General features: G+C 43.8%; 1 protein-coding gene across 2 annotated transcripts in view; it reads left to right on the top strand.

Annotated features, from left to right (window-relative positions):
• Nucleotides 1-15,546: 15,546 nt before the first annotated feature.
• NAA15 (N-alpha-acetyltransferase 15, NatA auxiliary subunit) overlaps nt 15,547-22,739 on the top strand; it is a 111,049-nt gene continuing 103,856 nt past the window's right edge. Inside the window, exon 1 of one of the 2 annotated variants that reach the window (XR_011031290.1) lies at nt 15,547-15,927. Coding sequence is in view for 1 of the 2 variants with exons in the window: in XM_068279729.1 (XP_068135830.1) it covers nt 15,874-15,927 (54 nt within the window). In the remaining variant the exon portion in view is untranslated. The remainder of the gene's footprint in view (nt 15,928-22,739) is intronic. The other variant, XM_068279729.1, reaches the window with a different exon arrangement.

The raw sequence follows: 22,739 nt of genomic DNA, 5'->3' as shown, positions 1-22,739 counted from the left end.
TAAAGTGACCCTGAAGTGAACTAAAAAAAGTTTGATCCTCCTCTATTTAGAGGCAAGGCTCTGGATCCCATAGAGCCCTACTGGTCCTCTCTGTATAACCTCCTTCCAGCAAGTCCCCCTAGTGAAATGATTCCACCTCCAGGTTGAATAAGTCTTTATCCCTCCTCAGGCAGCCTTTGGAAGCACTCATGTCCCCGGGTACTTCGAAGAGGAGCAGATCTGTATTGTGCACACCCACACTTGCATATGAGCAGTATGGATTATTAGTTAGTATTTATACAGCACCATCATCTTCTGCAGAGCTTTATCTTCTTTACAGCATACGTAGTCTTGTCACTTAAAGGAAACCTGTAAACTGAAAAAAAAAAATGTAACTTAAAGAGAATCTGTATTGTTAAAATCGCACAAAAGTAAACATACCAGTGCGTTAGGGGACATCTCCTATTACCCTCTGACACAATTTCGCCGCTCCTCGCCGCATTAAAAGTGGTTAACAACAGTTTTAAAAAGTTTGTTTATAAACAAACAAAATGGCCACCAAAACAGGAAGTAGGTTGATGTACAGTATGTCCACACATAGAAAATACATCCATACACAAGCAGGATGTATACAGCCTTCCTTTTGAATCTCAAGAGATAATTTGTGTGTTTCTTTCCCCCTGCAGCTATCTTCCACTGAAGTGTCAGGCTGTTTCTTCCTACAGAGTGCAGACAGCTCTGCCTGTATGTAATTCCTCAGTATGTGAAAGCCCAGCCAGCTCAGAGGAGGATGTATCCAGCTTGTAAAAGATAAGATAGAAGAGAGAAGCTGCCCTAATCTAAATAATACACATGCAGTGTGCAGAGAGGGGCCTGGAGGGGGGAGATGCATCACAGAACCACAACACTGAAGAACTTGGCAGCCTTCCAGACACAGGCTGACAAGTCTGACAAGAGAGAGATAAGTTGATTTATTACAGAGATGGTGATAGTAGAATGTGCTGCAGTAAGCCAGAACACATTAGAATAGCTTTTGTAACTTGTATGATGATAAAAAACAGGATGCAATTTTTGTTACGGAGTCTCTTTAATAATAATAATAATAACTTACCTGGTGCTTCCCACAGCCCCCTGCAGTCGTCTTGTCCTGCGTCATTACTCAAAGATCCTCCAGTCCAACGCCATGGCTAACTTTCGTTACCGCCGACTTACAAGTTGACGGCAACTGCACCTGCATGGCCCTGGCCATGCGCATCCTCGTTTGCGCTCCCGTGGCTGGGAGCATCCTGCGCAGGCGCTGTATGAGAAAACCTCATATTGCGTCTGCACAGGATGCTCCTGGCAACATGAGCGGAAGAGAGGATGCACCCGGCCAGGGCCGTGTAGGTGCACTGCCCGCCGACTAACAAAACAAAAGTGAGACGCAGCGGGGGACCGGATGATCGCTTTGTCCTGGCGCGGGACAGGATGACTGCAGGGGACTGGGAGGAGCCCCGGGTAAGTTAAATTCTTTTTATTTTCAGTTTACAGGTTTCCTTTAACTGTCCCTCAGTGGGGCTCACAATCTAATCCCTACCATAGTCATAAGTCCATCATAGTCTAGGGACAATTTTTTTACTGCTGCGTAATATGTTGGGGCTTTATAAGTACAATAAATAAATAAATAGGGAGAAGCCAATGTACTTATCTGTATGTTTTTGGGATTTGGGAGAAATCCAGAGGAAACCCACGCAGACATTGGGAGAACATATAAACTCCTTGCAGATAGTGCCCTAGGGGGGATTCGAAACAGGGGAGCCAGCACTGCAAGGCAAGATTGTGATCCACTATACCACCGTACTGCCCAATACATTTAATACAGTAGCTCAGTGTTTCTCAAACCTGTCCTCGTGACTCCCCAGCGGTGCATGTTTTGCAGGCAACCTCACTTAAGCACAGGTGGGGTAATTAGTGTTTTAGCTACATGGATTCCCCCCTAGCTGAGACACAGATTACCCCACCTGTGCATAGGAGAGGTTGCCTGCAAAACATGCACCGTTGGGAGTCACCAGGACAGGTTTGAGAAACCCTGCAGTAGCTGCTGTATTTGGGCACTAATGCTGGGAATACACGGTCGTTTTGGAGCCATTTAGATGGCTCGATAGATAATTTCCGACATGTCCGATCTCCCGCCCAATCATTTCGCCGATCGATTCCTCATTGAACACAATGAAAAAAGATACGAAAAAACAAGCAGAAAATAAGAGAATCGCCTGCGTAATCGAGCGGGGAATCGATCGAGTGGGATGATTGAGCCGTGTTTGCCCAGCATAAGTGAAGCCAACATCAGTATCAGTAAAGAGATCTTACTTATAGTCTGTGATTGACTTTGCAATAATCTTTTTCTTCAGTATTTGTGATGCTGCTCTGCATTGATCTGCTCTACCTAAAAATTGCCTTCCTCCTTCCCAATTCCCTGCCCTAACATAAACCCCCAACGTGAGACTCTTCCTAATGCCTAAACCTACCCCTCACACCCCACCCTTTCCATTGTGCTCCTGCTCTTATCCCTAATTGTTTAATCTGACCTCTTACTACCCTTTTCCATCCAATCTATATCTTAACCCTAATGTCTAACCCAATATAATCACTACGTCTGCTGTCTGCATTTGAGTGCAGGTGCTTAGCTATTGTATACAAGTGGCAATATTGTACAGCCAAGTGCCAGTTATTGCAAGTGCTTCCAAAGCTTTCCAAGAGAGGACTAGGAAGCCTCTATGGGATCCAGAGCCTTCCCTTTTAGGCGAGTATCTAGAAATAGGTATTTTAAGTCTCTTCAGGTTTGCTATAAATGGAGAAAATCTAGATCAAATCAGACTGTGTTTGTAATACCAATCCCGGTTTTCAGTGAAAAAGAGGCCTAACATATTTTCATGACCATCTTAAAGAGAAACTCCGACCAAGAATTGAACTTTATCCCAATCAGTAGCAGATACCCCCTTTTACATGAGAAATCTATTCTTTTTCACAAACAGACCATCAGGGGGTGCTGTATGACTGATATTTTGGTGAAAACCCTCCCACAAGAAACTCTGAGGACCGTGGTACTCCTGGCAGTTTCCTGTCTGTGAACCTTGTTGCATTGTGGGAAATAGCTTTTTACAGCTGTTTCCAACTGCCAAAAAAAAGCAGTTGTCAGAATGTAAATCAGGGATTTAAAAGGTTTTACAATAGGCAAACACTGACAAATTATTGTAAATTATTGTAAAAATTAAGCACTTTTTTTTAATTACATTATTTTCACTGAAGTTCCTCTTTAAATCACCACTATCACGTAAAAAGTAGGCAGTTAAAATCTGACAGAACCGACAGTTTTTGGGCCAGTCCATCTCTTCATGGGGGATTCTCTTTGTTTTCAACAGCAGTTGCAAAGTCTAACTGGCAAAATAGTGTGCAAGTGAGTAGGGAGGCTGGCTGGTATCTTACTATTTTGGCAGTTAAGCTGCTGTTCAGGAAATGCTGTTGAAACAAAGAAAACCCTGAGAATCCCCTATGAGGAGATGACCTGGCCCAAAACCTGTTGGTTGTATAGAACATATATAGAACACTTGAAAACAGGTGTGGCTGTGCTCCTCCTACATGGCCCCAATTCACTAAGCAGTTTAGACTAGTCTACAGATGATTTTTAGTCTACTGATGGTTTGGTGTAATGTTTTAGACCTGTTTTTAGACCCGGTCTAACATTCAGTAATTACACAACTCACAAAGGCAAACAAGGAGTAACCACGCCCACTTTTTCTGACAGAGATTAGACCAGCTCATTTCTGTAGGTAAAGTAATTCTGTGAGGTATTTTAGACATGAGGATGGGACCTTTTGAATTAATTATGCAGGAGTTTAATTGTATGAAGAGGAGAGCTCATCAGAGGAGAAGGATGTCAGTCATAGCTACTTGTTTATGAATTGCATCTTTTGATCATTTCCCCTGCTTTACCCATCTAATTACCAAATGGTTTAGACCAGGTCTAAAAACAGGTCTAATTGATAATAGTGAATTTTCCTTTGATGCAACTGACAAAACCATCAGTAGACTAAAAACAATCTGTAGACTAGTCTAAACTGCTTAGTGAATTGAGGCCATAGACTGGGGGAAGGGAAGGTGCTAACCGATGTGGCCAAACAAAAAACTTGTTAACCCTTAAAGTGGATCCAAGATGACCTTTTACTCATTGCATAATTGTGTTCGTTTCCTATTGTTTATAGGGCATTACTCAAGCCAAATACTTTTTTATTTTTGTTTCCCTATAAACTAAACAAGCCTTGCCCACAGCTTTTCAGAGAGCCTTGGCATTTTCAGACAGTAGCAAGGGCTCATGTGAGCTCAGTCTGGGCAGGAGGAGGAAGAGGTATTACTAGCCAGAGATTTCGGAGGCAGAGGGAGGAGGAGGAGGAATTAGGTTTTTTTCACAGGCTGAGTGCTGAAGATGCAGATAAGCTTGCCTGTGTGTAATGTTTACAAACAACATGGCTGCTGTCATTGTATCACAGGAAGAAATAATTATATTCTATTGAAGCTGTTTGCAGCTAGATTTGCTGTGTAAACTATCTAAACTTTAGATAGGATATATAGACAAGTTACTTGTTATAGTTAGTTTTTCATCTCGGATCCGCTTTTAGGCTGGTTTCACAGTGGGACGTTACAGGCGCAAGTTAGAGCAGCCTGTAACGCACCCCACCGCACAACAATGAAAAATCAATGGGCTGTTCACAGTGCCCGCGTTGCGTTACATAGTAACGCTGCGCCACCAGACAACGTACTGCATGCAGTACTTTCTAAGCGGCAGAGCCGCGTTAGACTGCTTGCACATGCTCAGTACGGGTGGGTTTTTTTATTTTGGGGGCGGAGAGGAGGCGGGGAGAGGCCGCTACGTAGCCAGGCACATGGCTACTTAATATTCACTGCACTTGCAGTGTTTTCTTCTTGGAGCGGCCGCTGATTGGCTGGCGGGACCACGTGATGCGGAGAGCTCCGCTCACGTGGTCTCTGCAGTGCCTCCAACAGAGCAGGCGCACCAAGAGCTGTTTTTAACGCGGCTCTTGGTAGCGTCCTGCTCCAACACCACCAGGCGTTGCGTTAGGGGCACGTTATGCGACCTTAACGTCCCCTCTAACGCAACGTCCTGGTGTGAAACCAGCCTAACACTCAAAAATACATTCACACAGTAACATGTGGCACAGACAGTGATGAATAAACACTAGAAATTATAAAAATGGTGGATACTGGATTTTTCTCTGATCCAAATAAGTTATGAATACTATATAAAATATGAACTTTTTCTTCCTCTCCTTAAAGGAATTATATTAGTAAAAGAATGTTTAGGCTGCTCTCACACTGGGGAGTTGCACTCCCTGGAAAAACAGGATCGAAACGGAGTGGAAAAGCCGCATTGCATGTTATTTGTGCGCTATGATGCATACAGTGAAGCATACAGTACATAAACGTATGCTTCACTGCTATTAATGTGTGCTTTACTTGAACTGCATGCATCGCGTTATACCAACAACTATGTTGCACCCCACTGCTGAGGCACCAATGTGAAAGTAAACATCTCTGGATATATAGGCATTGGCTCCTGTTAATAAAATAAGAAGCACGCCTGTTATATATAGCGAGAATGTTTTGTGTTGTTCACCTCTCGATACAGCCCCCCTTCCATTTACATGGTAAGCTTTTGGCATGGCTCTTCCTCCTTGTGATTGTGCACCCTGCCCACAGAATAATGTGTGCCTGAATTATTGAAGCTTATTTTCTCCAGTGCATGATCCGGCATTGTGTATCCTAATGCTTACTTCCTGTATTGTGTGTTCCATCGCCTCTATTATCATTTTCTGTAAGGCCTCTTTCACAGTGGGACGTTAAAGTCGCACGTTATAAAAAATGATAACACAGACTAACGCACAGCAATACAAAGTCTGTGCGACATTCACAGTGCACACGTCGCGTTGTGTGTACCGTGTAGCAATATTTAGAAAGTGCTGCATGCTGTGCGTTTAGCAATAAATTTGCTGTGTTATGTGTGTTGCACATGCTCAGTAATGTTCTTTTTTTTTAAAAAAAATGTAACGCATGCGCTGTTTTCGTTCCATCAATATGCGACAAAAACGTCGCACCAAGAGACATAACGCAGTGCAAAATAACATCCAATTTCATAACCTACATGCGCTGCGTTACGGGCAGGTTGTGCGACTTTAACGTCGCATCAAACGCAATGTTCCACTGTGAAAGAAGCCTAACTTTATTTATTGTTCAGCACTGCATTGTATGTTGGCATCTACATTTCATGAAGTGTAAATTCCTTGCCAAGCAATGTATGCAATGTGTGATATTTCCCCTGGCTATAGCTCACAAAGGGCCAATGCACACCAAAAACCTCTAGCAGATCTGCAAAACGCTAGAGGTTTTTGAAGCAGATTTTAGGCCTGGTGCACACCAGAGGAGTTTTTCTGAGCGTTTTGAGTTTTTAGATCTGCTGCTAATGTTATCCTATGTGTCTGTGCACACTGGAGCAATGAGGTTTTGTAAAAAAAAACCATAGCATTACATTGGGAAGAGCTTTTGAAACCTCTAAAAGCTCTTCCCAATGTAATGCTATGGGGTTTTTACAAAACCTCATTGCTCCAGTGTGCACAGACACATAGGATAACATTAGCAGCAGATTTAAAAACTCAAAACGCTCAGAAAAACTCCTCTGGTGTGCACCAGGCCTCAGAGCGATTCTAGGCATGTTTAGAGAGGTTTTCTAAACATGCCTAGCATTTTTTGGAGCGTTTTTGTGTAGCAGATTATAAATATTGTTACAGTAAAGCTGTTACTGAACAGCTTCTGTAACAAAAACGCCTGGAAATCTGCTCTGATCTAGCGTTTTTCAGAGCAGTTTTCCACTGCCTCAGAAATCTAAAAAATGTTGCAGACCCTGAATTTGCGTTTGTGGAAAAACGAACCGCTCTGGTGTGCACCAGCCCAAAGACACAAGCATACAGACACCACCTAACAATCAATGGAGACCTAAGATTACCAGAAACAAGAACCCAAACTACGTTCTTAGATGCTTAGATTTCGCTATGGTGCTTCGACTATTTACAGCTGAGACACAATACCAGGTCAGCAGCAGTAGTTACTTAATTTTGGTGCAACATTTCAACTATCTTAAGGTGCCCACTAATGATACAAACTTAATTGCACAAATTTACCAAATCTATGTAGTAGAAGGGAAACTACTTTATTTAGCCCATTATATTACAGAGACCAGCTTCACACTGTACTGCCAAAAACAGGCCTTCAGGGATTACCTTGTTAGTAATCCCCGCCTAGCAGCCGGCCAAGCAGGAAGTAACGATAACTTCCTTTGGCCGGTGTAATCACGTGCGCAGAAGCTTATTAGAAAAAATACGCTTCCACGAATGCGCGATGTGTAAAACTGCGGCGGGTTTTCACATTGACATGCATCGCTATAGATTTACATGACTTCCAGTCTGCCGCACTTCACTACAGAACCGCACAGTAACGTAGATCTGTCCGAGCGTCGGGGATGCAGCGAAAACGTCAATTGTCGCACCATGCTGTACTGTGTCAGAATAAAATTCTCCATAGACTTTCATTGCCCTGCGGTGGGGTGCGGTTAATTTACCGCACTACCCCAGTGTGAAAGGGCTCAGAAGTGGTAACATTGTACTATCAAGACTGTATCATTAGTGGGCACCTTGACGTCCTGTTCACAGTGGATAGTTGCGTTGCAGAATAATTCTGCATGTCAACTCGCTGTCCATACAATGCTATGGGTCTGTTTACAGTTCTGCGTTGTAACGGATTGCGTTATTCTAACTCACTACATGCAGGCTTTGTAACCTAGCCTCAGGCCGGATTTACAGTGGTCAGTTGCATAACATACACATTAAAATGTGTGTGAAATGCAATGGAGACTGAACATAGACTTTAACACAAAGTCTGTATGCAGTGAGTTACAATAACACGATCCATTATTATACAGTACTGTGACCAGACCCATAGAATTGCATGGGCAGTGAGTTCACATGCAGAATAAGGCTAGGTCCACAATGGTCTGTTGCAGATCGGATCCGTTTTACAGGGATCCGTTTTTCTAAACTTTTGTTTTTCCTTCCCCGATTTTCCTAAAAGTTATGTTTTTGTAGCATACGTTTCCAGTCCGTGGAAACATATGCCCAGCCATGGGGGAGAGGCAGCCGGACCGGACTGGAAACGTATGCCCAGCCATGGGGGAGAGGCAGCCGCCATGCTGGAGGGGTATAGCAGGCAGGACAGGGGTGGCAGCGGCCAGCGGGGACGCCCCCCCCCCTCCCTCACCTGGGTCCCGTCCCCACTACCCCTCCAGCTAGTTTGGAAAACATGTTAGGGCTCGTTTCCACTATTGCTGTGCGGAATCGCCTGGATTCCACCGCTGATGAAATCGCATGTGGATGCGATTCCACATGCGGTTTTTGCCGCGAATTTGCATAGGTGAGGGTATATGCGATTTTAACCATGTCACTGCCTGTGTGAATTTACATTGGTACCTATGCGAATTCGCGGCAAAAAACGTACTGCGATTTCCCTATTAAATACATTGTGTGCGATTCGCCTGCATTTCACACGCAGGCGAATTCTGCAGGGTGTTCCGTGCAGATTTTCTCCGTACAATAAAACGCTCCCGCAGACGCACAAGTGGAAACAGGCCCATTCACTTGTATTGTCTATGCGAATCCGCATACGCAAGACGCATGCAGATTCGCGATAGTGGAAACGAGGCCTTACAATGGCCTCAATTCACTAAGCTTATCTCCTGTCCTCAATAACTCTTCTAGAGTTGTTACCATGGTGATAAGGCATGTAGTATTCAGGAAACATTTTACCTCAGGCAAACCTAAAGTTAACTCTTCTGTCTTTAAGTTAACTCTTTAATCCTTAAAATAACTCCAGAGTTAAAGACAGGCTGTTCATTAACTGCGTGTGAAAATAACTACAGAGGAGGTAAATTAACTACAGAAGAGGTAACGTAAGGAATGAAGAGATAAGATAACTCTTACTGTGTGGAGGTAAGTTTTCTCTTGCCTTATTATCTCCAGCATGATCTTAGTGAATTGAGGCCAATGTATAGCACGGAGCTTACTACTCACCTACTCCTTCGGTTCACGATCCGGTTCTTTTTAATAAATAGATTCGAATAAATCGATTCATTGAAAAGAGCCAAACTTCCCATCACTATGAGTCACTGCCTGCAATGCTGCCCTCTATACTTCAGAGGGCGGCATTGCAGGCAGTGGCTCCTAGTAATGGGAAGTTTGGCTCTTTTCAATGAATCGATTCATTCGAAGCGATTCATTAAAAAGAACCGTATCGTGAACCGAAGGAGTAGGTAAGCTCCCCACTCCCTGCTATATATTGTAACAAGTTTTTCTAAACTAGCTGGAGGGTAGCGGCTCCCAGGTGAGGGGAGGACGTCCCCCCTCCCTGCTGCCACCCCTGTCCTGCCTGCTATCACCCTCCAGCATGGCGGCCCCCTCTCCCACCCCCCAGGCTGTGACACAGAAACAGATCCTTGTAGAGGGAAATCTGTTTTCCCATTGCCTGCCACTACCCCTGCATGTATCTGTGTATCAGGGTCCAGATCTGTTGCGTGAAAATGCAGCAGATCCGGACCTTCCGTTCAGGTTTTGAAAACAGTCCCTGGAAATGCAGATGGATCCGTTTTTTTCTTGGGTGAAGACAGCTGCTATTTTTAACAGTGCTGTCCGTGGCTCTGTTTTTAATCAGGGCTGAAAAACGGAGCCACGGATACATTTCCGGACCTAGTGTGAACCAGCTCTTATTCTGCAATGCAACTGAGCACTGTGAGCTAGGCCTGAGGCTCTGTTCACAGTGCATCAGTTGCATTGCAGAATAATTCTGCATGTCAACTCATGACCCATACAGTTCTATGGGCCAGATCACAGTACTGCGTTTTAGCAGATTGTAATCACTATTTGCAGAGAAAGTCCATGCACAGGATATTAATCACCAGCTCAGGAGTGCCACTCATCCATCCATAGATAAACACTTGAGAGTAGAGAAACAGCGACGGTGCACATCCGGCTAAAACATCAATTTATTGCTTCCATTTAAAATCAATGAACAATAGTTACAGACCAGCATCTTGGAGAGAGGTACAGGCAGTAAAGCGTCTACAGCCGTTTCGCGCCTTAACACATGTGGCGCATCATCAGGACCCAGGTTTTAGCAGATTGTGTTATTCTTTCCCGCTGTATGCAGGCTCTGAATCTATGTCTAGTCTCCATTGTGGTTAACACACATTATTATGCATGCGTTCTGCAATGGTCCACTGTGAATCCTTAACCACTTGAGGACCACAGTCTTTTCGCCCCTTAAAGAAAACCTGAACTGAAAATTAGAAGTCAAAATATACATATACAAGTCATACTTGCCCCCCGTGTAATCTACTCCTCAATCTCTTTCTTTTTTCCCACGGCCTGTTTGTCCACTGTGATCAAGGGAATTCTCCGTCCTCCATTTTGAAAATTACCATTACCCCATAACCGCTTCCTGGTCAGAACACTGTTAAACTGTAATATCACCCACTTGAGCCATAGGGAAACATGGACATTACTTGGCACAACTGACAGCAACTGATATATTTCAATTCTGACAAAATGTTGTCAGAACTGGAAGGGATTGTTGTCAGAAGAAAATGGTGAGCTTCTTAGAGGGACTGATGGCAAGGTAACTATGTAATGTTCATTTGAAGTTACCTCATGTTTTTATTTTAAATAATTTTACTCAGTACAAGTTCCCTTTAAGGACCAGAGCCTTTTTCTCCATTCAGACCACTGCAGCTTTCGCGGTTTATTGCTCGGTCATACAACCTACCACCTAAATGAATTTTACCTCCTTTTCTTGTCACTAATACAGCTTTCTTTTGGTGTTATTTGATTGCTGCTGCGAGTTTTAGGGCTGGTTCAGACGGACGCTTGCAGAGCGTTTACAGCCAGCGTTCGGGGCTTGGTGTTAAACGCTCCCATTCAAGTGAATGGGAGCGTTTGTACCAAGCTTTCAAGCGCGTTTACACGAACGCGGCGTTCGGGTCCCGATTTTCCCTGGCGTTCAAGGAGCCCCTGGAAGCTACATGTAGCTCTGCAAGCGTCCGTCTGAACCAGCCCTCCCTCTAGGGGAAGAAAAAACCCGACCGCATCTGAACGCAACACGAATGCTACTGAAAGCCCGCAACCGCGACGCCAACGAACGCGACGCCTCCGAACGTCCGTCTGAACCAGCCCTTCGTTTTTATTATATTCATCAAAAAAGACATGAATTTTGTAAAAAAAATATTTTTTTTTACTCTCTGTGCTGACATTTTTCAAATAAAGTAAAATTTTCTGTATACATTTTTGTCCAAATTTATTCTGCTACATGTCTTTGATAAAAAAAAAAATCCATTCAGTATATATTTATTGGTTTGGGTAAAAGTTATAGCGTTTACAAACTATGGTGACAAAAGTGAATTTTCCCATTTTGAAGCATCTCTGACTTTTCTGACCACCTGTCATGTTTCATGAGGTGCTAAAATTCCAGGATAGTATAAATACCCCCCAAATGACCGCATTTTGGAAAGAAGGCATCTCAAAGTATTCACTGAGAGGCATGGCGAGTTCATAGAACATTTTATTTTTTTGTCACAAGTTCGCGGAAAACGACACTTTGTGACCAAAAAAAAAAAGTTTCCATTTCTGCTAACTTGCGACAAAAAAAAAAAATGAAATCTGCCACGGACTCACTATGCTCCTCTCTGAATACCTTGAAGTGTCTACTTTCCAAAATGGGGTCATTTGTGGGGTGTGTTTACTGTCCTGGCATTTTGGGGGTTGCCTAATTGTAAGCACCCCTGTAAAGCCTGAAGGTGCTCATTGGACTTTGGGCCCCTTAGCGCAGTTAGGCTGCAAAAAAGTGCCACACATGTGGTATTGCCGTACTCAGAAGAAGTAGTATAATTTGTTTCGGGTGTATTTTTACACATACCCATGCTGGGTGGGAGAAATATCTTTTTGATTTTTTTTTTTTTTTACACACAATTGTCCATTTACAGAGATAGTTCTCCCATAGGTGATCAGGGCTGCGGTCTGAGGGCATTCTGAGGGTGTGGGCGGGTGATTGGGTGCCCTAGGGGCAGATAGGGATCTGATGGGTAGCAGTGACAGGTGGTGACAGGGGGTGATTGATGGGTGATTGATGGGTAATTAGTGGGTGTTTAGAGGAGAGAACAGATGTAAACAATGCACTTGGGAGGTGATCTGACAGCGGGTCTGCAGGCGATCTGATGGTGTGAGTGGGTGATCAGATTGCCCGCAAGGGGCAGGTTAGGGGCTGATTGATGGGTGGCAGTGACAGGGGATGATTGATGGGTGGCAGTGACAGGGGGTGATTGATGGGTGATTGATAGGTGATCAGTGGGTTATTACAGGGAAGAACAGATGTAAATAATGCACTGGCGAATTGATAAGGGGGGGTCTGAGGGCAATCTGAGCGTGTGGGAGGTTGATTGGGTGCCCGCAAGGGGCAGATTAGGGTCTAATCTGATGGGTAACAGTGACAGGTGGTGATAGGGGCTGTGGGCGATCAGGGGGCAAGGGGGGGGGGGGGATCAGTGTGTTTGGGTGCAGACTAGGGTGGCTGCAGCCTGCCCTGGTGGTCCCTCGAGCACTGGCACCACCAGGGCAGGAGGCAGCCTGTATAATACAATTTGTATACATTACAAAGTGTATTATACACGTTGTAGCGGCGATCGTGGGGTTAACAACCCGCCGGCGCTTCCGAACGGCCGGCGGGTTGTCGTCGCGGGTGGGCGGAGCCAGTTGCCGGGGGAAGCGTGCGTCACCAGTGACACGATCGCTCCCCCGGCATGCCGAAAGGACGCAACGCCCATGGGCATATTGCGGTCCTTTCGGCGTCCACTTTGCCGCCGCCCATCGGCTGTGGGCGGTCGGCAAGTGGTTAAAGTCTTAAAGGAGTACTGTTTTATAGGAGTACTGTTTTATAGGAGTACTGTAAGGGGACTAAGAAAAAAAAAATTGCTTAATTTACCTGGGGCTTCTAACGGCCCCCACAGATGTCCTGTGCCCACGCCGGGATAAAAAAAATCCTCTGGTCCCTGTTTCCTGCTCACTTTAATGTCGCAAGTCATCACCGGGGGGGACCGGAGGATCATTTTGTCCTGGTGTGAGCAAAGGACGTCTGCAGAAGGCCGCTAGAAGCCCCAGGGAAGTTATGGTGGGAATACATGTTACGTTTTCACGGCAGAATCGTTCCAATAGATGCCTTCGATAGATAAAATTCCATCATGTCCGATTCTCCGCGCGATTCTTTTCCATTCAATTTCTCATAGAAACTAATGGAAAAAAGATAAGAAAAACGAGAGGAAGATAAGAGAATCGAGCAGAGAATCGAATGGTTAATAAATCGCGCAGAGAATTGAAGCAAAAAACGTATCGTGTATTCCCAGACAAGTGTGCTCCCTGACATAGAGAGAACACTTTGCAGAATTGCATGCACTCCTGAAAAACGCAAGCTATTCTGCAAAATGTGCATCCAGCCTTACAGCCAAAGCAAGAGGCACGAAGAACTGAAGGTAACGGCAGGTGAAAATTGGTTAGTGTTAAAAGTTCCCATACATCTAGCAATGTATGGGCAGATCGACCAAGAGACAGATCTCTATTTGATCAAATCTGATCAGAGCGAGATCTGGCTGCCCATACACCATAGGCTTATTCTTAATCAATATCAGCATGAAATGGGCCTTGTGATGCCGCCTCTGTACCCCCAAATGTGCTCTCGGGACCTGTGCATTACAATAATTTACCTGTCCGCTGCCTCCGAGTATCCACTGTACAACCCAATTAGCGCTCACGCAGATGCTGGTATATAGCAAATGGGGCGTGTGTGACACATGCACCCCACAGGCTATATGCCAGTATTCACATGGGACACAAATGCAGAAGCAGCTGGACACTAACGGCAGCAGTGGACAGGTAAAGTATTTTAATGAAAGTGTACCGGGGGGCCAGCGCGGCCATTGGTTCCGTCACAATATCGCACACTGTTACCGCTGCACCCTCAATCAACCATATCAACCCAAGTGTTAGAAGAACTAGGATTAGGGGGCTATACTCACAGTGGTACATTGAAGTAAACCGTAACGCCCACATTGTAATGCAGAACGCAATACAATGCAACACCTACATGCAACATTCAGTGCGGCCGATGCGGTTTAACGGTGTGCATCATCCCAATGCACTGCACGCAGTGCACTATTGCAAAATGCTCACATTACAACTAACACTGAAGCATTCTTTCTATTGACCGTATGCTACACAATGCGCAACTTTCCTGTTTTGTTCCTGCTTTTACAGGGAATACAACACCCACTGTGAACCTAGCCTTAGGTAATGTTGCATTTGAAGGTGGGCACTAATGATCCAATTTCTAGTGAAAAATCGTTTGAAAGATCAGATAATTCTGATTGGAAGAAAAATCGTTCACTACACCATCAACGAAACCAATCTTTGCGTCCTGTCTATTACAGCCAACGAGAAATTCCAAATTTTGGTTTGAAGAAAATCCAATTATATTTTTATAATCATTCGTAATCGATTCTGCCCATCAACTGAGATTATTTACAACCAGTCTGATCAGAATTTCTGATCGCTCGAACAATTTTTCTCTAGAAATTGAACAGTTAGTGGCATACTTCCCAACTTTTGGAGATCAGAAAAAGGGACACTTAAGCCATGCCCCTGCCACACCCCTGCCCACATCCCTAGTCACGCGTACCATAAAGATTTCATAAGAAAAATATGTTGTTTTATAATTCAAACCACACTCGTCCTTTTATATCCTGGTGCATTGTCCTTCATATTAACATTTGAAAATAAGAAATATATCAATTTAAAAGTGGAAATAAAGTTTAGAGGCAATTAAATATCTTTCAGTAGAAAAATAAATAAATTTACATAGAAAGAGGGATAAAGTCCTGAAAGAGGGACAAATGAGGAGGAAAGAGGGACAGGGTTCCCAAAGAGGGACTGTCCCTTCAAAAGAGAGACAGTTGGGAGCATCAGGAAGTATTTACATTTGGGAGATGGGCACTAATGGAGGACGATCAATAAGCTGCAATAAAAAGACAGTGGACACCATGTGTAGGGACATTTCAGAAGCAAACTATAGAATACCCATTTAGTTCATGGTGACCCAGAAGAACCACAAGGAATCATGTATAAGGGGCTAATAGGCCAACAAAGGGGTCACTACTAGTCACATGATGCAGAGCCATGCGGGTTGACAAGTCATTGTCTGCACATATGAAGTATATGCTTTATACACGGGCAGCAGATGGGCCAGTATAGATACACGTTCCCTTATAAGGCAGCATTTGTTAGTATAGTAGATAGAGTCATGTCATGCAGCTATCCCCCTGTCACTACAGAGCAGCGCACACCGCGCCTCACACACACACAGGTGTCAGTGGCAGCGGAAGGAGCCGAGCAGCAGGTCATGGCGCAGGCGCCGATCCCCCCGTGACCCGGGAAGCCATCCCTCCTCCTTCCGCCATTTTGGCCTGTGCCTCTTGTCGGGTCTGTTCAGTTAGCACGTGAAGCGCCCGGCCGGGGCCTGACAGGCCAGGGAGGGGGTGAGGAAGCGCCTCCGTCGCCGCTCTCAGGCACATTGCTGACGTACGGCTCTTCTCACACCGTTCTGAGGGGGGCGCGGTGGACCGGAGCACGCGGAAAGCCAGGCCGGGGCAGCGTGAGGAGCCGCCAGTGAGGTTCCGCTGGAGGGGCGAGCAACGGCCGCGAGATGCCGAGCGTCAGCCTCCCGCCCAAGGAGAACGCGCTCTTTAAACGCATCCTGGTGAGTGGGGGAGGGGTGGATGGGGCACAGCGGCCGGGCACCGGAGCACGCTGTCATTGCGCTGCACTGGCATAGTACCCAGGAGAGAAGGGCCCGCATATATGTATGTGCCCATCCTTACCACCAGCCTGGCATGTTACACATAGTGCCTCTGATCCAACATTTCAGCATACCCATCAAAATAGCATACAGATGATACTGAGCATGTGCAAAGTCATGCATGCCATAAATTAACCCCATAAGACTCTCCAGCAGCACTAACCTTGCAACCCTAGTTTCCTGTCCCAAGCCCAGCACCTGCCCACATGTCACTGAAGAACTGCTAGCAACTACTCACATATTACAGAAGACTTAGTGACTGCTGACATATTACAGGAGGCTTAGTGACTGCTGACATATTACAGGAGGCTATTAGTGCTCATTTACATTATTCCTAACAGGTAACCTGCATTACACTACAACACATGGCCACCTATGATACTTCATGCCATAACCCTCACCCCATTCATTAGTTATGATAGCACAATATAATGTATGCAGGGGCATAGCTCTGTAATGCACTGTGCTGGTGGGACTGTTTCACTGCTTTCTATGGAGTGTATTTTGTCCTCTGCACACTACAGATGGTACATAGTACTGCACTGTACTGCATGAATGAGTCCTCAGTAGGGATGAGCTGAAATTTGCCTTCATGGGGGTTACTTGCTATACAAAAATCAAAATTACATCTGCAGAAATAGACTTTTGCTGAGGGTTTATGATACACTGTTGATTACCATAAAACTGATAAACGAATAAAGTTGACATGTATTGGCCATCAGCGTTCCAAACCTGGCTACTCCTATACAGATTCAGGGTAGTCCACACTCATTGCAGAGCTAGCAAAACTGTTTTGTCATATTTTACTGTACATCACTAATCCATTTAGTTAAATTTACTGTGATTGCAACAACAACATTGAAACATTTGTAAAGCTTGTTTTTCCCATAGGACCCAAAGCGCATAAGCTTGTCTCAGATCAGTACATGGATCGTAAGCCTTTGGACAGGGTCCTCCTCCTTTTGTGTCCTACCTGATCATGCACCTCCATTACTGTGAACCCATGCTATGCATCTGAGTAAACCTAACTTGCCTAATCTCCATGCTCCATCCAGTGACTGACTAAGCATTACCTTGTACTCATACTGTGCTGTGTGATCTGGTTTTCTTGTATTCATGTATTGTCATTTTGCTGTATGTCACCCCTAAATATTGTCTGTAACCTAAACTAATATCCAGCGCTGCTTAATTTGTTGGCGCTTTAGAAATACAATAAATAAATAATAGTGGTGCATGCAGGGGGGGGGGGGGGGGGGGGGAGTTATGTGATCATAAATGCCAAACTAAACAGGCGGCTTTTCAGTTTTGATTTAAATGTGTAGGACACTAAGTTATTCAGCACACCGTACAATGGGCTGCTACAGACTACTGCCTTTTACAGGAAACTTTTATACTGCCCACACATTACAGGTGACAGCCGTCAGTTCACAATTACTGCTATAGGCTACTTCCATGTTCTGAGTGATTGCTGCCATATTATGTAATGCTGACATCTTCTGCAGAGCTTTAAAGAGTTTATAGTAACTTTACCTCTGAGGGGTACCATATCAAAATTTAAGCTTGGATTCAGCATTGCATTAAAGTGAAGTCATCTGGTTATTCTGGTCGGATTGAGTAAACTATCTAGTGTCTGTACAGGTATCCCTTGAGCTCACTGGTCAACTCTGCTTTGGATCCTGTGAGTTTAATTTTCTACTGAACTCTATAATCCTGATTCCAAACTTCTTGCTTTTACCGATGGATAGCGCAGTACAGTACTCTTATTTCTTAAAGGACAACGGAGGTGACATGAGATAGACGTGTATATGTACAATGCCAAGCACACAAATAACTAGGCTGTGTTCCTTTTTTTCTTTTTCCTTTTTTTTTTTTATACCTGTCTATGCCTGAAAAAGTTAAAAATCATGTATTCAAGTTAAGTTTCAGTCCGGGTCGGGACTGGGTTGGAGGAGAGCATAACCCTCACAAATAAGTAATGACAGCCATAAAACACTTTTATGTCAGTAAAGCTGGAAAGAGATAAAGGGTCAATAATTCATAGATTTGAGCTCTGGCATACTTCAATGAAGGTGTCATTGAGCTGAGACAATGAAACAGTAAAAACTAGATTTAAAGAGACTCTGAAGCACATTTTTTTTGCTATGTTTACCTTTTAATTAGCTTCAGACGTCTTTTCAGTGGTAAACCGCCGCATCCCCGCTGAAAAACGAGTGCTGCAAACCCCCGAGCAAACATCGACGACCAACTTGGTCATGATTGTGCTGCCCTGAGAGGCAGAGCTATGAGCTGTAGCTCTGCATCTCTTGCCGTCAATCGCCGCACGAATCGCGAAGGAAGGAAGAGGGGCGATCCGCCATGATTTACATCAGAAGAGGCAGAGCTACAGCAGAGGGCGCTGCCCCTTCCAGGAAGCGCCAGCCAGATTCTCAACCCACCCCCGTGATTTGGGGGGTCTGCAGCCCTCGTTTTTCAGCGGGGATGCGGCGGTTTACGGCTGAGAGTTCTGAAGCGAATTAAAAGGTAAATGTAGCCATTTTTTTCGCTTCACTCTCTTTAAATATCAACTAAAACTGTGAGATATCTAAAAAAGTAAGTTTTAGGAGTTGGAGGATAGATACAATTGTTTCTCATCAGTTTCACCTCAGATGTCCACATTTTACTTTGACAAGTTGATATTGGCCACTTCAGCTGATCAGCCTTATCCATCGTAGTGGACTCCTGTCAAGCATAGGGTTAGTAGCACTTGGGATGTTGATGTCGGTGACGGTGTATGGAGAAAACGCTTGCTACTGTGTTGTCGCACCTTTGGCTGAGCAATGTTTGAGAACAAATTTGCAGGTGGTAGGCCTGCAATTGTTGCTAGTCAGTCTAATCTCTGTAAAATAATGCTGTATATCTATGGACTGATAAAATACCAGGTATACCTCCTGGCTTATTCCCTGCTCAACAAAAGAACATGCTGATTTTTGTGAAATATCAAACTTATACACTGCAAAGACTTAAGTTTGTCCAGTTGGATGACTACCATTTAAAAAGAAAAATCATTACCTAGAAATCTGATGCAAAGTTCAGATTGCTGGTTGTTTTTTGTTCAAGTCTCTGGCACTGTATAGCAGTGTACAGACTCAATGATTGCCACCTGATAATTGGACATTATCCTCTCATACGAAAATCTAACATCAGTGTTTCCTCACTAAAAGATCAACACGAACGACTACTATTATTTAGCACTCCCCAGTCATTCCCAACATTTCCAAGCAGAAGAATCTGCTTTTTTTTTCAGTTTCAGGCAACTTTTATTCATTATCTGCAGAGGCCTTTTAAAGTGGACAGGACAGAAGGAAAACAGAAAGAAATCCACCCTGGATATATTTAAGGTAGCCATACATCTAGCGATTCTGATTTAATCAACAAAGCGATCACACTACAAGTGATTCCTATGCGATTCACCTTCACTAATCGATCTGACCAATGTTGTGTCTCCATGCTCTGAATGCAAAAATCAATCGAATGACATGTGAACAGTAGTCAATTCTTGTGTGATCGACCTATATCTTGCATCCTGCTCGATCAACTAAGCTGGTTGATCCGACATCTCATCAGCCACTTATCGCTTGGGAATTCTGGAACACACTTGATTTTCTCTCTACTCCTTCTTGATTTGATAAAATAATCAAATTGTTGATCGTACTGCAAAATCGCTAGATGTATGGGCACCTTTAGAGTTTAGTCTGTGTAATTTGATCTCTGTGGTCAGCTCAGGAATCTCATCAGAGCAGCTAATTTGTAAACACAGGATGTTAACACTGTCTGCTTCCATGAAAGCAGAAAGTGGACACACTGCAGATTTATTGCATGAGTTATACTAGCTATAAGGCCTCGTTTGCCTCATGGCACGCTTCCATGCGCATTTGTAATCGCGTATGATGTGCGACACGCAAAAACGTGACAAGGGCATGTACAGCCCTTCTGACGTTCATCATAGCTGCAAGCACAGCGCTGACCCATTCACTGTGTGCTGTGCGTAGTGGTGCAGATGGTGTGCGATCATACACGTTGTGTTCCGCAATCTGCGCATCATGATGTGAATGAGGCCTATGAGGGTGTCTCTTTTTTAATTTTTTTTAATTTTTTCCCTTTAAAGATTATTATGCTGTCGCTTATCTTTTAGAGTCGAGAGGAAGTCCTGAGTTCAGGTCCGCTTTAACGCAACGATTTCTATGTGCCGATTTGTGCCTCTTTCCAAATTAAGATAATAGAGGCTATATATTTTATGGCTCTATAAATAAAGTATGCTGCTACCTTTTGTTTTGTGCCTGTGAGTTTTCTGTTTCTTAGCGTATATTGTATGTGTAGGAGCACAGGGCCAGTGGGGTTTCCACATTCTTTCTGGCTCTAGAGTCCTGCATGTTGCTTACCTGTTGAGTTATCCAAAGACATCCACAATGAAAAATTTGATCTCCGCATATCTATCTTTGCTTTCTTTGTCCAATTATTTATTTTTGCTTTTGTTGTCTTTGATGCCAAAAGTTAGAGAAGTTAGAGAAACTCAATTTTAATACAAAATTCTATATAAGTATCACCACTTCACAAGCAATTTAATGACCAATGCCATTATGTTTTATTTTTTTTTCAATGGTAGCTGTAGTGAAATTGCTGGAAAGAAACTGTATACAGCTTATTGTAAAAAGATGATACTCCAAATTTTTATCTCACTCTCATTGGCTCAGATGTCTGCACTAAGCAGGAAATGAGACTTCACTCATGCTTTTGCATTACTACATTTAGTTTTACTGCATTTAGTTTTACTGCAATGGCACATTAACACAGGGAGTACAGATCCCGCTCCTCTGTGGATGTTCTAGGGATGCGTACACATCACTTGGAGTAATCGCTTCTATTTCAGTAGTGGGTGTAAGCAATGCTAAGCGGTTGCTGCTACATGAATATGTGCAGACCTGTAGAGTATTCATCAGAGTAAACTGGTATGTATTTATAATGCAGCTTGTTAAAATACTTAACATGTAAAGAGCTGTGGTAAGGCTGAACTTGAAAATTTGAACTGACAGATAATTACAGGTATATGACACACAATTCAGTAGAATCTCATTATAGTAAACTACTTGGCCAAGTCCCTTGAAGCTTACTATAAAGGGATTCTACTGTATGTCAAATTTATTGACTGCTAAATAGATTATTTGTGTACTCCTTTCTAGTCTCTGTAGCACAGTCTGCTGAGTCTCTTCCCAGCCTACTGATTGGACAGTGTAGAATAGCAGCACATTGATGAGTTTTTGTCCCATTTTCTGGACCTATGTACAGGATCTTCTCAAAAAATTAGCATATTGTGATAAAGTTCATTATTTTCTGTAATGTACTGATAAACATTAGACTTTCATATATTTTAGATTCAAATACACACAACTGAAGTAGTTCAAGCCTTTTATTGTTTTAATATTGATGATTTTGGCATACAGCTCATGAAAACCCAAAATTCCTATCTCAAAAAATTAGCATATTTCATCCGACCAATAAAAGAAAAGTGTTTTTAAAATAAAAAAAAGCCAACCTTCAAATAATTATGTTCAGTTATGCACTCAATACTTGGTCGGGAATCCTTTTGCAGAAATGACTGCTTCAATGCGACGTGGCATGGAGGCAATCAGCCTGTGACACTGCTCAGGTGTTATGGAGGCCCAGGATGCTTTGATAGCGGCCTTAAGCTCATCCAGAGTGTTGTGTCTTGCGTCTCTCAACTTCCTCTTCACAATATCCCACAGATTCTCTATGGGGTTCAGGTCAGGAGAGTTGGCAGGCCAATTGAGCACAGTAATACCATGGTCAGTAAACCATTTACCAGTGGTTTTGGCACTGTGAGCAGGTGCCAGGTCGTGCTGAAAAATGAAATCTTCATCTCCATAAAGCTTTTCAGCAGATGGAAGCATGAACCCACTTTTGAAACAGAAACAGCGGCAGAAGCGCCTGACCTGGGCTACAGAGAAGCATCACTAAACTGTTGCTCAGTGGTCCAAAGTACTTTTTTCGGATGAAAGCAATTTTTGCTTGTCATTCGGAATTCAAGGTGCCAGAGTCTGGAGGAAGACTGGGGAGAGGGAAATGCCAAAATGCCTGAAGTCCAGTGTCAAGTACCCACAGTCATTGATGGTCTGGGGTGCCATGTCAGCTGCTGGTGTTGGTCCACTGTGTTTTATCAAGGGCAGGGTCAATGCAGCTAGCTATCAGGAGATTTTGGAGCACTTCATGCTTCTATCTGCTGAAAAGCTTTATGGAGATGAAGATTTCATTTTTCAGCACGACCTGGCACCTGCTCAAAGTGTCAAAACCACTGGTAAATGGTTTACTGACCATGGTATTACTGTACTCAATTGGCCTGCCAACTCTCCTGACCTGAACCCCATAGAGAATCTGTGGGATATTGTGAAGAGAAAGTTGAGAGATGCAAGACCCAACACTCTGGATGAGCTTAAGGCCACTATCGAAGCATCCTAGGCCTCTAACACCTGAGCAGTGCCACAGGCTGATTGCCTCCATGCCACGCCGCATTGAAGCAGTCATTTCTGCAAAAGGATTCCCGACCAAGTATTGAGTGCATAACTGAACATAATTATTTGAAGGTTGACTTTTTTTTTGTTTAAAAAACACTTTTCTTTTATTGGTCGGATGAAATATGCTAATTTTTTTTTTTTTTTTTT

Source organism: Hyperolius riggenbachi, chromosome 1 (genome assembly GCF_040937935.1).
Source record: "Hyperolius riggenbachi isolate aHypRig1 chromosome 1, aHypRig1.pri, whole genome shotgun sequence".
NCBI classification, from domain to species: domain Eukaryota; kingdom Metazoa; phylum Chordata; class Amphibia; order Anura; family Hyperoliidae; genus Hyperolius; species Hyperolius riggenbachi.
The sequence above is the reverse complement of the archived record's forward strand: the minus strand, read 5'-3'. Positions and strand labels throughout refer to the sequence as shown.